Consider the following 17,820-nt stretch of genomic DNA (forward strand, 5'->3'; position numbering starts at 1 on the left):
TGGCAAGCTTGTAAAAAGAATCAATCGTGGAACTCAAGAGCTGACAGACAATCTTTTTCAGTTGCTATAGCTGCCTTGTGTCCCTCAAACATCAATCAAACTGTAAATGTGGAGACCAACAATTGAATTACAGCAAATTGCTCAGTTCCTTGCTATGCCAGGGTTCAACAAAAGTTCTTCGTCTGAAACCAGGACTGAAGAGCCAACAAGCAAGACATATAAATTAATAAAAATTATAAAACCTTCAGCATCCCAAATGCACTCTGGATCATCAGGAGCATTCCACCGGGCTTGTACGAGTTCATAGCTGTAGCGTTCGGTTTAGAAAACACGTCTTATCTGCTGCCGCTCCGAGGGGACCTTTTCCAGTCAGAACCTTTCGGAGATGTGCCACAGGTGTCTGATGGGACTGGTAATTTTGTCACCAAGCTCCGCTTCCACTCCTGCAGGAGCCAAAGCCATGGCAACAGCTCCCACATCTAAGAGAGCCAGCAGGATTTCCTGCCCAGACTCCGGTCTCCTGGCCTGCAGCTATGCCTCAGTAAACACGCCCCTCAGCTTCATTCGCTGACATGTTTATTAGTGTACAAGAGGATAGAAAGGGGGATCATTAACGCTCAGGATTCAAATTATAGGCTTGCGTATGAGGTCAGGTATACGTCTAATAATCTGGAAAAGTGGTTTTCCAGATGTTTTAAGGTGGCCAAAGAGTTAAAATCAAAACATCCTGCTGGTACTGAATCATTTATTACTTTGAAATCAGGAGATGGCCATCAAAACAAGTGCTGAGTACCTACTCATCTGGCGTCAAGATAAAACCCTGATGACAGACAGACATGGCAGGCCATCAATAATACATTCCCAATTAGCCCTGAACATACTGTGTGGCTGTCTAATGAGATCCCAGCAAAACCCGTTTAGAGCTTCTCCTTGGAGCTAAACCATCCTATCTGTCACCTTGCTAATTGACAATTAGATCGTCACCCTGCAACACTGGATGAATCGGGGGCATCAGTGCCAACAAGGAGCAGATGGAAGGAACAGCATGACCCTGGGAAAAATAAGGAAAATGAGATGGCTGAAGAAGCTGGACACGCCAGTAGACCTGTTGGAATCAACCTGGCGATGACGGCCGAGATCTTTTCCCAAACTCTGCAGATATCTCCTCAGGAAAGTTGTCGAGCCCTTAGCTCTGTATGACGTACATATTAATATTTATTAGTGCTGTCAAGCGATTAAAATATTTAATCGCCATTAATGTCGCGACAGTCATAGTTAACTCGCGATTAATCGCAATTTAATCGCACATTTTTGTCACATTAAAAAAAACATTGTAATTCTCTTATCAGCATAAAAAAGTGAATGGGCTTGCTTTGTACCAATGTTTTTTTTTTTTTTTATTGCAAAGCATAACACGTCTTGACACAGCCACTGCAAAGTGAAACCTAAGCCGAGCACCGGCGCGGGGCTAGCAAGAGAACCATGAGTGAAATGATCTACTGTTTGAGTTAGTCTACAACTCTAATCAGAGAGATAGGTTACACAGTGACGGTAGGCTTGACATGCTTGATTATAATATAAAATACACTTATATTAAGTTTAAGTTGTTCGTTGATAAATATTGCATTGAATCTGATCTTTACTGTTTCAGCTCACTTAACACATTTTGTACTTTTACACTTTCTGCCTGTTGATGCGTCGCGCTGTCCAATCAGAGGCGGCCAAATTTGCATATTACAGGAAGGATTTCTGGGATAGCATTGAGTTTACAGTTCAGAGGGATCTGGCTTCTTTAGACGCTGTCTTCTTAAAACTGAATAAATATTTAAAAAGAGCCAAATTAGCCAGTCTTTTGAACGGCTCTTTTCAAAGAACGGATCACAAAGATGCGGATCCCATCAAAGAGCCATAAATCCCATCTCTACTAGCGTGCCCTGCCCGCGCTGGTTCTTTTGGGGGGGGGGGCAGAGGACTCTGGCTGTGCGGGGCGTGGCATTACAGTCTAGCTGCTATCGGTTTTCTAAGCAAAGTCTCTGTTCCAAGTTCCTGGCAGTTTCAAAAGCTTATGAAAAACCTACATCATGTCACAGAGCGTTAATCTCGCGATAAAAAAATTATCGCCGTTAAAATTGAGTCAAGTTAACGCGTTAATAACGTGACATTTTTGACAGCACTAATATTTATAAATAATCTTCAGAGGTGTCCAAGATGTATTTCCTGATGAATTCCTGAACTGACTTTTTTTTTTTTAAAGTTTAAGAAAGTCCTTCATCGGCATGCTGTCCTATTTTCACTTTCCTCAACATTACCCACAATGCAGTTTGACTTCCTGATGCAAATAGGATTTAGCGCTTGCATCATGTCTACTTAAAGAGACCGATGCAGCGACGCTTTAGTCCTTTAGTCTGTGCAACTCTCTCACCTCCTCATTCGTACACACTGCTCAAACGTTTATGCTAATAACGCTGTCAGTCATCGCGCAGCTCGCTAACTAGCCAAGCGGAATCTTCAGACCAATCCCAAGACCAAGGTTTGCAACAAGTTCTACTGTATGCTGGATTTCCCACCAATATGACGTTGAACATGGCTGGAAATTGATGAGTGAGAACGGTAAACTCTTGCTCGTTTTTTAGGCACCAACATCAAAACCTGACCATTCTCACTTACGTGAGAGATTAAATTGTTCTCATATCGAACGCCATTGTAACGGACAGCAAATTAGCACCAGAATCCCAAACCACATCACAAATATTTCAATATAAACATGTTTCAGGGTGGAGGCTTCCTTTTACCATCGCTGTCCAAACTCGTAGACGGTATCTGAATAATACCCATCATAAAATATTCCACAAAAAGCGAGTTTTCGATATGAACATGAACTGATTTTATTCCCATTACCCCTTCAGCGTCGTGCATGAGGAGCCAGCTACACAACCCGGAGCTCGAAGGACAGAGGAATTTTTACTCCAAGTAAGGAGAAAAAATAAAAAATAAAAAATCAGTGCGTAGAAAATTAGCTCTCGAGAGCTGCGTTATCTATTGATCAAAACATCAAAACAAGAGCGTGTTAGAGATTACACTTAAGCCTGTTTTATACGAGTGATGTTTTTATTAAATAGCTACGTCTCCACAGCAACAGACAGCGGAGGTATATGCGCAATAGATACAGCAGATTATTGTGTTTATCATTATTGAGAAAATACCACAAAACAATATTTTTCCCCACATCACTAACATGGGACTCGTTTAGCAAACAACCAGTGTGTGTGTGTGTGTGTGTGTGTGTGCACGCGCGTGCACAAGTGTGTGTGTGTGTGTGTGTGTGTGTGTGTGTGTGTGTGTGTGTGTATATAAAAGATCCCGAGCACTGCTGCATGACATGAGCACGCAGGTTGCCAGGCAGCAGGGGGGAGAGGTATGGTGCTTCCACGTTTTTTCCATTAGACCATCATCTCTCACACACACACACACACACACACGCGACTGCTGCATTAAAACCCGTAAAAAAGTGCTCACCTTCCGGTTTACTGGTAAGGATTTTTTTTTTTTTAAAAAGATGAGGAATTGGATTTTCTGGGGTTTCTTTTTTTTTTTTTGCACACCATGACGTACCACTTTGAAACGAAATGACGCACCACTGCTCCATCAGTGCATAACCACACTATAAACACACGCCAGTCTTCCTGCCGATCAGTTATTTCAGTTATGTCTCCCTGAAGCATTTCAAGTGTTATCAATAAATCGAAGCAGCGCAGTAAACCAGCGTGCAAAGTATTAGACGCAACAGATGACAAGACTGTTTAATGAAATACCTTCACACACACCCCATCGAACATCAGAAAACGTGCGCTTGTATACGCTGGATATAACAAGCACACTTTAAGTCAGTCTCTCTCTCTCTCCAGACTTACCAACAAGTGCAGCTGCAGCCTTTTGGTTCTCCTCAGGGTGCCCATGATGCGTCGGCCCATCTTTTTGGCGTACCACACTGAGTTGAACATTGTGGGCTTAGGTTCGGGTGTGAGTGCAGGGTTCACGCTCCGACGACGCGCAGCTCGATAGACTGGGCTTTTGTTTCCTTACGCGAGCATCTCAAACACTGATTTTACACGAGTTGTACAAAAACATCTCTTAGGTTATGTGAACCTGTGATGAGTGGAGAGACAGAGAGGGAGCGTGTGCGAGTGAGCGAGTGAGTGAATGAGTGAGAGAGAGGCAGTGGCTGTTTGACGCACACTGCTGCTGCGGCAAGAGAGCGAGTGAGATTTTAAGTGAGGGAGATAAACAGACACGAGGAGAGCAGGAGAGAGATTTCTTACGACGTCTCGTTCCCCAAAATGCTGCTTTATTCACCTCCCTCTTTCCTCTCTCTCTCTCACACACACAGGTCCACTCAGAGCTCAGCGCAGAGCATCTGGCTGCCTGATTTGCCTCTTTGAAACGCTCCAAATGAGTCAGCAGGAAGCATGAGAGCAGACCTAGATTAGACACCTGACTCGCCTCGAACGCTCGTTCTTCTCCCCTGCCTGATCAGAAGATGCCGGACTGCAGATTCACTCCACTTTGGTGCTATCAAGTTCCCTCTAGTCCCTACTGGACTGCGTGTCCGAGAACCACCTTGTGAAGCGCGTCCTATTTGTGTTCGCAGCCTGACCTCATCGTTTTCCCGAGGCTGTGGAACACTGAGTCCGTCTCATCGCTTCGCCTTTGACGCATCATCCGACTAATGCGTTCTCGAACGTGGGGTCTTATCCATTCCATTCTACTCAGCAGCTAGAACGGGGGGACAATCCATCAGGGCTGACGTCATTGACGGGAAATGAGAGGCAGCTCCGGAATGATCATCTTTAGGAGAGAAAGAGTGAGCCGATGACTGCATTGACACTTGTGGCATTTCTTGTAATCGTTGCAACTCTTATTCAGGTAATAAACTTTCGGTGCCAAATCGTATCTTCCTGTTGTCAACTGGATAGTTGAATCGGATAGTCTGGGAACATACGTCCATTCACACCTCCTAACATGGAACACACACGGAGCCATGCATGTGAGAAGCAAATGCTTCTGTGCAACACTGACACGCGCCATATTCAGCAAGAAGCAACACCTGACGGCCAGACAAACACATATATACACACATTTATATATATAAAACACACACACACGTCATGCACATCGGGAACTGCGCCATCTAGCATTGACACAAAGCCTGCGTCTGTGCCAGCACAACTTCGCTCAGCCACAGGACAGCACAACCACGTGACAAGACACGACACCAGCACACAGTGATGGCTGCGTCCAGTTCCCGGGTTTAGTGGGGTGTTACCTGGTACGGGGTGGAGGGGCTGAGGAGAGGGCCCTCCTCACTCGCCACCATGGGCGGCCCGTCGAAGATGCACTCCAGAGACTCGACCTACAGGGAGGGGCACGCACGTAACTCAACTCATCACAAAACACAGAAGAGCTCACAGTGTCGACTCGGACAGAGGGAGTGAGATCGTTAGAGAGGCAGGACATGAGACGAAGAATGAGAGGCTGCATGTGTCGTCTGAATGGAAGAAAAAAAAGCGATGAAATAACAGGACGGAATTCTGCACTCCGATAGCGGCATGTAAACGGATTTTTGAGGCTTTCGTCCTTTTCACTACGCACAGATCTATCCGACAACTTGATCAAAAGCATGACGTTCACCACGTGAGGGAAGAAAAAAAAAAACCTAACCAAAGCTCTTAATCATTTTCTTTAAAAAGCTGAGATGTCAAACTAAGAATCACTCAAGTTTCATCAAAACCAGCTTTTTTTCCCCCCCTTGCCGTTTTCCACAAGAACCTCCTGCTCACATCCTCAACATTAAACAGTCGGCCATATAAACCTAAATGATCCTCATCTCCAACCCTGACTGCTTCACTCACACTCACTGTTCCTCAACTTATCCCCAGAGCAGGCGTTTTACTGAAATATTACACTCGACTAAACCTCATACCAGATTTATCGGATCACCGATTAGGAAAAATCAAACACCACACATCCCTACAACTTCCACAGACATCCTGCTCTGAAAGTCAAAAAGGTTTCCTCAAACCTGAGGAGTACAATATAGCGCAAAAGTCTTCAGCACGTGCAAAGAAATGCTGTAGAGAAAAGATGCCTTTGAAAATAATAATAATAAAATGTTTAAAAAAATAAACAACAAAAAAAAAGCAGTAACTGTAATAAATAAAACAGTCAATATTTGGTGTGAGACGACCCTTTGTCTTTTAAAAAAAAAAAAAATCGTCTCGGGTATAACGAGTGCGGTTTTATTAGGAAACGAGCTGCAAGTTTTACTGAGCATCTTACAGAAGCAACCACGGTTCTTCTGGACACTTTGTCAACACTTGCTTGTTATTTTTGCAGCAAAACCCAGCAGAACAGTGGCCTCTTACATCATATGCTGTTCTCTTTACTGACACACAAACTTAATTTTGTGCTGGAAAACTAATGTTGGGAAATCTAACTTTTTTTTTTTGTAATGTAGATGTTGAATAAAAATCTATAATGCCCCTTTTCCACCAAAGCAGTTCCAGGGCTGGTTCGGGGCTTAGTTTGGAACCAGGTTTTCTGTTTCCACTGACAAAGAACTGGCTCTGGGGCCAGAAAAACCAGTTCCAGGCTAGCGCCAACTCTCTGCTGGGCCAGAGGAAAGAACCGCTTACGTCAGCGGGGGGCGGAGTTGTTAAGACCAACAACAATAAGACCGCGAAAGATCGCCATTTTTAAGCGACGAGAAACAGCAGCTGTACAAACGCGAAGTCATCCATTATTATTATTATTATTATTATTATTATTATTGTTGTTGCTGCTGCTTCTTCCATGTTGTTTTTGCTTCGATATTCGCGCCAAGGTTTATGCAAACGTAGTGACGTAACTGACGTATACAACGACGTAACGACGTGGCTTCCCTTAGCACCGCGAGCTATGGAAAAGCAAACTGGTTCTCAGCTGGCTCGCAAGTTGAACGAGTTGTGAACCAGCACCAGCACGGGCCCCGAACCAGCACTGGAACTGATTTGGTGGAAAAGGGGTATAAGAAAAGCTTGTACTAAACAGAAGCCATGTCCTAACAGTTAGAGAATTAGCTTTGGGACCAAAGGGTCGCTGGTTCAATTCCCTGGACCAACAGAAATGGCTGAAGTGTCCTTGAGCAAGGCACCGAACCCCCAACTGGTCCCCAGGCTGCTCTGGGTATGCTGCATGTCACTCTTGATAAGAGCATCTGCTAAAATGCCATTAAGTTTTGTAATGTAAATAAACAAGGTACCTGAGATTTTTGCACGCATATATGTCATAGAAACATTTTATTTTATTTTTCCAAAAAACGTCAGCTGAGGGGGCGGCACGGTGGTGTAGTGGTTAGCGCTGTCGCCTCACAGCAAGAAGGTCCGGGTTCGAGCCCCGTTGCCGGCGAGGGCCTTTCTGTGCGGAGTTTGCATGTTCTCCCCGTGTCCGCGTGGGTTTCCTCCAGGTGCTCCGGTTTCTCCCACAGTCCAAAGACATGCAGGTTAGGTTAACTGGTGACTCTAAATTGACCGTAGGTGTGAATGTGAGTGTGAATGGTTGTCTGTGTCTATGTGTCAGCCCTGTGATGACCTGGCGACTTGTCCAGGGTGTACCCCGCCTTTCGCCCGTAGTCAGCTGGGATAGGCTCCAGCTTGCCTGCGACCCTGTAGAAGGATAAAGCGGCTACAGATAATGAGATGAGATGAGACGTCAGCTGAGATGAACATACACTGTGGAATCTCCGGTTCAACAGGATCTTTTCCAGCTATTTATAAGAGGAAAAACTAGTCGTTACTTATCAGGATTTTCCGGACCTTCTGAAAATATTGATTAAATGTCGTTGTTTAAACAAAAAAAAAATATATATATTATATATATAAAAATGCCAAACAAAAAGAGTTCAGCTTAAAACGCCTGAAAATTAAAACTTAATTCCCTGTATGTGTAAATTATCAAAACCGAAACAAATCATGCAAAAGATCCAAATCAGATCACAATGAAAAATTAAAGCCGTAACGACATGAAAAATCCAAAAGGTGGCGCTAAAGCTCTGTCTGTAGTGATCACGGCACGGCGCATGGGGAACGCTTTCCTCAAGAATTGACACCCTATTCGTCTTGTGACAAACACTGATGGCAGGTGATTAATCACAACGAGTGATAACGGCTTGTTGTCTAATACGCAGCTTTGTGAATACTCTACATATCACAGGAGGACCTGAGGCATTTAATCACACGGAGCCATGAGAGAGGCAAATTTAGGTGGGAGGTTTAAAAAGAATAAATAAATAAATGTTTTGCTCATCAAACTCAACACCGACTCCTGTTCTAATCTAAACAGGTCTAAACTTGCGTTCACACCAGCTAGCAACAAGCCACTCGCGTCACTCGTCGTCTGTTCAGAAATAGTCTTTTCACACATTAGCAAAGCAGGCTAACTGTACTAGCTACGTTCACTCAGAAGCACCAATGATCTCCGCTAGCTTTATTTTTCTCCATAATGTCTCTATAGATGTTGACTGAGAAGGTCGTAGATGAAAAAGAGATGAAACCGTGTGTAGAACTTCCATTTTAATCCTACTGTTTAAGATGAGGAACTGAAGTTGTGAGGGGAGAAAGGAACAAACATCAGCCCACAGCCTTCATAGGACTAGGCTGAGGAATCATTCAAGCCAATCGTTTGGATCGGTCGCATCTTGATTCCTAGTTTGTGCAGAACTGAAAATCTCAGATCAAATTTAAAAAAAAAAAAACAACAACATCGCAACTCCATGTACATACAAACCAAACCAAACGCTTAGGTCACTTATTAGTACGAACATCAAGTATGAAAAAAGCGCAAGTGAGTGAGAGCCAAGACTTTGCACTGACGGAGGACCAGGCGAGAGGTACGAGTTCACCAGGTTTACCCCAGTGAGTCGAGAGTTATGAGAGGTAGCAGGTGTGAATCATGTGTGTGCTGTTAGCGCCGGACCGAGCGAGGGCAAAGCAGTCATAAATCTGAAAGCGGAGAGGGACCACTGGAGCACGACAACCAAAGGGAGGGGTGGGAGCGCTCATAAATGTCCTAAATGTCCAGCACACACACACACACGTTCGTCAGACACCCAATCACTCTGCTGTTCAGTTAGCATAGTGAAGCGTGACTGCAGTTCACCTTGAGTAAAACGCCTCAGCGATTTCACACAAACATTCAGAGAGGCCTTTCAGAGTCAGTCCGTCACCGTCTTTAAAACAGACATGTGGTCATGTACATTATGGCCAAGATAATTAGCTTTATTTATAAATTAATTAATTAATTTTTAAAAAATAGTACAAATGTATACCCTTTAATATTTAATTTGTCATCTTTTTTGTGAGCTTCATTAAAAGGAAAAAAAATCCCAATGTCTTGACTGATCAAGTAAATATTTAATCGCTTTTTTTTTTTGCGCAAATACTTCACCGTCAAATTATCACTTTCAAGCTGTACTGCCTTTCAAATTTTTCAAGTGTAGGTCATAAAAAGGACTTTCCCTGACCCCCAATTATTCTTGTTTAGTGGACTGAAAGCTACTGAACTTGAAAATCACAGACTTCCAATTTTATTGTTTTTTTGTTTTTGTTTTTAAATAGGACAATGAATTTATCTCCACGTGGCTCTAAATTCTCCGCTATTTTTTCCTGCTTCACCATGACAATTCAAGATGATACGCCATGCATCACATCACATGTACCCCTTTTCCACCAAATCAGTTCCAGGGCTGGTTCAGAGCCAGTGCTGGTGCTGGTTCACAACTCGTTCAACTTGCGAGCCAGCTGAGAACCAGTTTGCTTTTCCATCGCTCGCGGTGCTAAGAGAAGCCACGTCATTACGTCGCTGCATTTGCATAAACCTTGGTGCGAATATTGAAGCAAAAACAACGCAGAAGAAGCAGCAGCAACAACAACAATAATAAATGACTTCGCGTTTGTACAGCTGCTGCTTCTTGTCGCTTAAAAATGGCGATCTTTCGCGGTCTTGTTATTGTTGTCGGTCTTAACAACTCCGCCCCCCCCGCTGACGCAAGCGGTTCTTTCCTCTGGCCCAGCAGAGAGTTGGTGCTAGCCTGGAACCAGTTTTTCTGGCCCCAGAGCCAGTTCTTTGTCAGTGGAAACAGAAAACCCGGTTCCAAACTAAGCACTGGCCCCGAACCAGCCCTGGAACTGCTTTGGTGGAAAAGGGGCAATGGTGGACTTTCCCAGTTCGTGCAAGGCATTGTGGGATACAAATTTGAAACAGGAGAGAAAAATGGAGGACGCGAGTGTGCGAATGAAATGTGAAAGAGCGACAACAGTAACGGAAAGAAAGCGAGAAGAAAAGACGTGATGTTATATATGAAGGAAAGGAAACGCAGGACCAAACTAATAAATATCGACGCTCAGCGAGCACCTCGGTGTGATCAGCTGTTCGTTTAGCGACAGAATGATGGAACTGTCAGTGCACACTCAAAGGGAAACCTGTAGATGGCAGTAATGCAACACTGTATGCCAGCTGCCGTAAAACCCAAAAGAAGAAGGTAAACCTGCGCATGCGCACACGGACTTCCTCTGTCTGCTTGACTGCGTGAAGCGAGCGATTTCATGCACATTATTTGCTTTAATCCCCTCAAATTAAATAACTTCCCAGCCACAGAATGGCCTGATATTTTGTGAGATATTACAGAAATAAACACATATCACAATGACCACATTTTAGACGGAACTAAATTTCACTGATTTTATGAAATCGTAAGGACGTCTACTTTTAATATTTTGGAGCAGAATATGGGGCAACAAAATGGATTATTATTCACTCATTCACCTCGCTTGCTCAGAGCCAGCTTGGTCCGTACGGTCAAGACCTCGGTCTGATATTTTCCCGTCAACACCGAGCAAACAAGGTTAATAAAGAGTTTATTATACGGCTTTCTTTTTATTACTGAGATTAAAATAGATGGTCATTATAATGAGGCGTGACGCTGCTTTCAGTCACGTCATATTTGTAACATCGTTGACTCGCATACAGAATAAATGGCTAAAAACCGAATTTACTTCTACACTCGAGTAATACATGACAAACGTTCTGACAAAGATAAAAATATAATCTGCATTGGTTTATTTTTCAACAAAATGGATTTCCAATTAATCTTTTTGCTTTTGTTAGTCATTCAGGGAAAACTCTGCCTGCTGAGGAACCAATCAGAGCGCACGATTTAACCGGAAGTAAAATTAAATAATGCCATATAATAATAATTATTTTTAGTCCTTTTTAAAAGTTTTTTTTTGCATTTTTATTGTCCATCTATACATACGAGGCGAAGTCAAAAAGTTCCAAGACAAATTGAAAAAAAAAAGTCTTTATTTATGAAAATAAAGCCATTTCTCTACATATCCTCCATTTAAGTCTAAACACTTCTGCAAGCGGTGTTTCCATCAAAGAATTCCTTCTTTGCAGAATTCTGGGGGATGTCTTTCACACCTTTTGAAATTATACATCTGTTTTAGAACTTTTTGACTTATCCTCGTACAGCACATGCTATTAGACCAGAAGTGAAAGCACAGCTGGATATTATTTTCAGATCAGACCCTTGTGCAGATGTGTGCTCTTGGTAATGTACCATACGTTCCCCTGTTATTAACTGTGCTATGCTAATAACGACACGTGCTGCACACACTCTGGGGTTCAAGAAAAAGGAGAAACATGCCCTGTACATATGTAGAGAAAGCTGCTTTGGGGATCGAGACCCCCTGTGGTGAAACCTTCATCCCTGTTGAAGACCTCGGCTCTGAGACTATACAGCAGGTTTTCATCAGGCTTCAGTGTTGTGGGGACCAAAAAAAAAAAAAAAGCTGACGATACAAAACTGGTACTGGGTCTGTGAGCTTTTCTTTCCACCCATGCACAGCAGGACACAGGCTCACATTGAGTGTGTATGTGTGGCATGGTAACAGCTACATAATGACTTGGACAGGACTGATGCTGGAACAGGCGTGCGTCTCAGATCAGCTGAGTCAGGGTTCGTGCTTTACCTTCATGGGGGAGATGTGGGCGTGGGCCACATAGCCGTGGACGTTTTCGAGCTGCGAGATGTTCTTCTCGGCCACCTGGACGAGCTCGGGGCCGGGAGTCTCGTCAGTGAGCTGAGGTGAGCTCTGCTCTTGGGGAGACCCGTCCTCATCGTGGTGTTTGTACTTCTGTGAAGAAAACAAAAAGGAAATGTGAGGAGGCGGCCTCTGTATCAGTCACTCCTCATGAACAAGGCGTGGTCTCTGTACACAGTCAGTCAAGTCAGTCTTACAAGAAGTCTGGCCTCTGTGACCGTCAATCTAAATGAAGGGGGGTGTGGCATTTTTAAACTTCAGTCCTAGTGAAAGAAGTGTGGCCTCGGAATTAGTCACAATGAAGGAGGAACGACTTCTGGAGACATCAGTCCCATTCAGAGTTATTATACTGTAGTTGTGAAGTTCTTTTTTTTTTTTTTACACTTCAGTTTAGTTTACAGTAGACCCCCGCCTATTCGCGGTTCAGTATTCGCGGGATTTTATATAGAACATATCTCCTATACATTCGCGGAAATCTCAGCGATTCGCAGTCATTTGCGGCGAACATATCGAACGTTTACGCACTGCTACATTCTCGGAGCCGAATGCTCGCTCGCTATTGGCTGAAGTTTGAATGGCGGGCTGCTGCTCATTGGCTCATACGAATGAACGCATTGTACAGTACAGTCTCGCGGTTCCCGTAGTTCAGACTTGTTCACGTGTTGTGCGTTCTTGGTATTTTTGAATAATTTTTACGCCCTATAATGGCTCCTAAACGCTCTGCATCTTCTAAGGCTCCTGCCAAGGAACCTAAGCGCCAGAAGAAGGTAATGACGCTGCAGGAGAAGGTAGGACTTCGCGATATGCTAAAGGAAGGGAAGAGTTTTGCGGCAGTGGCTCGTCACTACGGCATCAATGAGAGTACCGTGTGCTACATAAAGAGCAGTTTTATTGGGGGGGGGTTTACAAGTATTCACGATTTTGGCTTATTCGCGGCCTTGTTCGGTCCCTAACCCCCGCGAATACTGAGGGCTTACTGTAATTTGAGGAACTGACTAGTTCTAGTGTTAGCTTTAGTTTTTCAGGTATTGCACAGCAATCATCATCTTTGAAGTTTTACAGCGTTGCACTACTGCCACCTCCTGGAACTTGTCTTCTGTTACCAAAAGCAGCAAGGGCGGAAATGAAACAAAAAATGAAAACTAGAAGGGCCCTTGTTGGAGTTCATACCTCTGCCAAGCCACATATCAACTTCAAAATCAAATTACTTGAACCTAGGACAATACTAAAGCTGTCCACCAAATTTCATCCAAATCCATTCACTACTTTTTGATTTATGTTGGGAACAAACCACAAAAAAAAATTATATATGAAGAGTTTGGTTCCAAAACACTATATATCCAATTCCACTGTTTTGAGAAAAATTACTTTTTCTGATTACGGGAAGTGATAAAAGGAAAACCACTGTATCCTGTTTTAAAATTTATTGACTAAGTCCTTAATGATAATCAACTTCAAAAATGAAATCCAGAACTAATTAACAGCTTTGAACTGAACCGAGTAATTTATTTATTTATTTTTGGTCAAGTCACTACATATCCACGGCACGGCACGGCACCCCCCCCCCCCCCCCCAAATGCTACATATCCCTTTCTATTTAAAGTGCATTTAACGGTTTCTTTCATTACAGATTATTTTATAGATTGTTTTTATTTTATCGAAATATGAATAATTCAGCGTAAAATTGTCCAATAAATGCAAGAAGTGACGACGCGATTTCCTACTTCATGGGCACAGCCATCTTGGAAGACTTCACACTAATAGCGGCCTCTGATTGGCCAAATGGATGTCTGGTTTTGAGAAAAATCAGTGATGGCACTTGTTGCGTTTTGGAATGAAAGGCCGTAATGCAGTGTGTAAATCAATGGCAGATATCGCGTTTTAGCAAAAACTGAATATGGTAAGAGTAAGATATGATAATTGCTGATGGTTTGGTGGCGGGAGTTTAAAATTTTCCAAATTGGGCGTTTATTGCGTTTTGGAACCATATTATATATAAACTCTGGATCCACGTACATACCTGGATTTGCATAAAAATCTAAAATCAATTGTTCCTTGGCCCATGGATTACATTTCCTCAATATTTCATCAAAATGGATTCAATACTTTGAGCTACAGAACAACACAACCCAGATGAAAACATGACGACTTCCAACAAAGTTAGCAGAGGTAACAAAGCTGATTCTACCTGCAATTCTATTTCGTTTGAATTTGTTCACTGTACTTTTTATAGGTTTTTTTAAAAAACATTTTTATTTTGTTAATAAAATAATTTTTTTCGCTGCGAGTTTTAGTCTTGGTTCTGTTAACTATATTAGCCCTGGTCCGGAGACGTGAAAGAGGCGTGGCCTCTGCACCTGTCAGTCCCAGTACAGGAGGTGTATGATGTCAGTCCAATGAAGGAGTAACACCACATGTATGTACCAGTCAGTCTCAGCAAAGAAACTGAATCACCTCACACTCCTCAAGGCCATTTTTTTACTTAAAGAAAAAAAAAATTGTACATTAAAAGTCACAATGAATTTATCTTTTGTACATCAGCTCATTACAGCAATCACATATCGAGATGTCGGTTATATCATCTGTATAAATACACTCCCCTCCATCACAGCAGAAAGAGGCCTGACATCTTGTGCTTTAAAAAATTCAACGTGATCTGAAATGGAGATGAATGCCTGAGAAACGGATTAGATTACATTACATTACAGAAACCTGCACTTATCGTCCCTGGAGATGTTGAATAAAACACGTCAGGTATGCAGTGATGTAAAGAAAATGGGATCCGTTTTTAATTTACTGTTTTGTCGTTATAAAACAGTGAGAAATTAATGAGCAAATGAATTATCTGGCTTTTGTTTATCTGCTTGTGTTTAACTGGAGTGTATGAAAGAAGAAGAAACCTTTATTTGTCACATGCACACTTCAAGCACAGTGAAATTCATCCTCTGCATTTAACCCATCTGAAGCAGTGAACACACGCGTACACACCCAGAGCAGTGGGCAGCCATACTACAGCGCCCGGGGAGCAGTCATGGGTTCAGTACTTTGCTCAAGGGCACTTCAGCCCAAGGCCGCCCCACATTAACCTAACTTTGGATTGTGGGGGAAACTGGAGCACCCGGAGGAAACCCATGCAGACACGGGGAGAACATGCAAACTCCACACAAAGGCCCTCGCCAGCCACTGGGTTCGAACCCGGAACCTTCTTGCTGTGAGGCGACCATGCTAACCACTACACCACCGTGCCGCCCACGGAAAGAGCTATAAGCTTAAGAGACCTAGCCTGGGCCCGCCCATCCTAAGCGTGACGCAACACGAGGGCCTGTTGCGAGCTTAGTCTGGCCAGGCAAGCTATCTCCAGCTCTTCCAAGCTCCGGAAAAATCGGGAGCCAATCAATTTTGAGCATCTCCAACGGCCCTGGGTAGAGGCGTGTTCAAGGCAGTGACGTAGTAGAACTGCGACCGGAAGCCATAGATTGTTTACAGAATCATGCTGTATTGAAAGCATTTAACAGGAAGTTCTCATTGAAAACAGAGCAAAGAGCAGCCCTGGAGGTATTTATTGAAAGGAAGGACGTTTTCGCCTTGCTCCCGACCGGCTTCGGTAAGAGTTTAATCTACCAGTTAGCCCCGCTAGTAGCCAAATCAATGGGGCCCAGCGAGAATCCTATCGTCGCGTCACATACGTCAGAAGAAAGAGTGATGTGATTGGTTTAAGCTTCATCACAGCCTTTTCTGGCTTCGACCAGTAGCAAACTGAGGCATTTCAGGGAGGCGGGTCAACCACGCACTTTGGGAAACGGTTGGGCTGAATATCTTGGCCAGACCAATAGCTCGTAGAGCTTTGAAGTCGCGTTAGCCAGACTATAAGAGACCCACCAAGTATTCCTTACATTTAAGATAATATTAAAGCTGGACACGCAGCACGCCGCTTTAAAGGTGACGAGCTCATATCAAGTCCATGCTGTGCCTTACTTTCTATATTACATAACAGCATGAGCAGTAAATTATGTACAGCGAATGATGGAGGCAGACGCGTCGCAAATGTTCATGAGCTCTTTATACAAAACATGCATATTCATCTTCGGTGAAGAACAAGATTCTTTTGGCATAGATGAAAAAAATATCTAGTGTCAGAGATGAAAAATGAAATAAATAAAGCATGCTCGACAGACTATAACTGTACATACTAAAGTACTACTACTACAACCGATTAGAGGGCCAAGCACTTTTGCTGTAAAAAGATACCAATTTTTTATTAAAAAAAAAAAAAAAAAGGCCAGCTTACTTTTTTTTTAAAACCTAAAAATGATGTGAAAATAAAACACACAACTTCTATATACTAAAACTCCCCTTTCGATGCTTCTTAATGCTCAATGAGAGTGAAAACTGTCACGTATTTTTCCAAACCCCCTCCCTTCCTTTCCTTTGGAGAGCTCTAGTGATAAGGTCTAAAACCCACCCCCTTTTTTCCCCCGTAATACAGTGGTATAATCCGACACCGGTGAGCGTGTACGTATATCTGATGAGCCGTTCCCCGTACAACTAGGGGATGGCTGAGGTTGCCATGGTAACAGGATTCCCAGCCTACTGACAAGTTTTCTCTATAGATATTCACGCAGTGTTAGTTAAAGCTCATTTACATTTTCCTGCACATTCCAGCTCTAGATCGGACCTTACATGCTGTCTGATGCAAAAAAATAATTTATTCTATAACTACAGTTACACTTTTTTTTTCTCCATTTCAGGAGAAAAATCTATAACCAAGACCCAAACATGAGCCATCAAAAGACTGTCATTCAGCTAAACGTTCTAAACATTGGATCATGACCAAAATGGTAGAACGGCTTCTCGATGAGCACACGAAGGGGAAGAGGAAGAGGGAGGAGGAGGAGGATCTCCAGGCAACCGCAACCACTCAGCGTTGAATCACGGCCCGCTGTGGATTACGGAAAACTGCTCGACACTCAAAACCGACCCAGCTGCGTTCATGTACGTACACAACCCCTTCGTGTAGTGAGAACACCACAGCTATAAAGCATAACACAACCCTGATTAGGCGTCAAGTGTGAATGAATCCTGTACAGCTTCACTATTTAATAATTAAACAAAAATCTCAGAAGCTTAGTGAAACTCAGAACTCGTGTGTGCCGAGAGGGAGAATTAAATTCGAATTAAAATAATGACACGCCACCTGCTCCTACGTCATTAGGAGTTGGAAATGATTCAGTAAGCTCTCTGCCCACACTTCCAAATGACCCACGGAGAATATTCCGCCAACGTGAGAGCTGAAAACGAGAGTGTGTTCTAGAAATGTGGTGGCTCCTGCTGACGTACGCCAACAGTCCTTCAGCTCTAGGACTGGAAAAGATCAAAAATAAAAACAGGTGAGAAATGAAACAGGAACACGAAACATGTCCTAGTTTAAACTAGACTGAATAATAAATCCATAAACAGCAGTTTACTGGAGAGTACACCAAATCTGGGGTCTGGCTGAATTCTTTATGGATTCGATATGGATAAATAAATTAATTAAAAAAAAAAAAAAAATTTTAAATAGCGAGGTCTCTCAGAAACTGAGCAGGAAATTACACTAGTAGCTCCTAAATCAGACTTTGAAGAATTTAGCCCTCATCCTTATGCCAAACATGCGTGGAAAATACCTGGAGCTTGGCAGGCAAGC

General features: G+C 43.1%; 1 protein-coding gene across 14 annotated transcripts in view; it reads right to left on the minus strand.

The window, feature by feature from the left end:
- Window positions 1–17,820, minus strand: part of dlg1b (discs large MAGUK scaffold protein 1b) — a 181,344-nt gene that overhangs the window by 76,718 nt on the left and 86,806 nt on the right. For 9 of the 14 annotated variants that reach the window (XM_060906446.1, XM_060906441.1, XM_060906440.1 and 6 more), the window contains exon 4: window positions 12,066–12,230. In XM_060906446.1, coding sequence (XP_060762429.1) covers window positions 12,066–12,230 — 165 coding nt within the window. Of the gene's footprint in view, window positions 1–5,323; window positions 5,411–12,065; window positions 12,231–17,820 lie in introns of all 14 variants that reach the window. The other 5 variants (XM_060906437.1, XM_060906436.1, XM_060906435.1 and 2 more) reach the window with 1 other exon arrangement.

The sequence above is a fragment of the Neoarius graeffei genome, chromosome 23 (genome assembly GCF_027579695.1).
Source record: "Neoarius graeffei isolate fNeoGra1 chromosome 23, fNeoGra1.pri, whole genome shotgun sequence".
NCBI classification, from domain to species: Eukaryota; Metazoa; Chordata; class Actinopteri; order Siluriformes; family Ariidae; genus Neoarius; species Neoarius graeffei.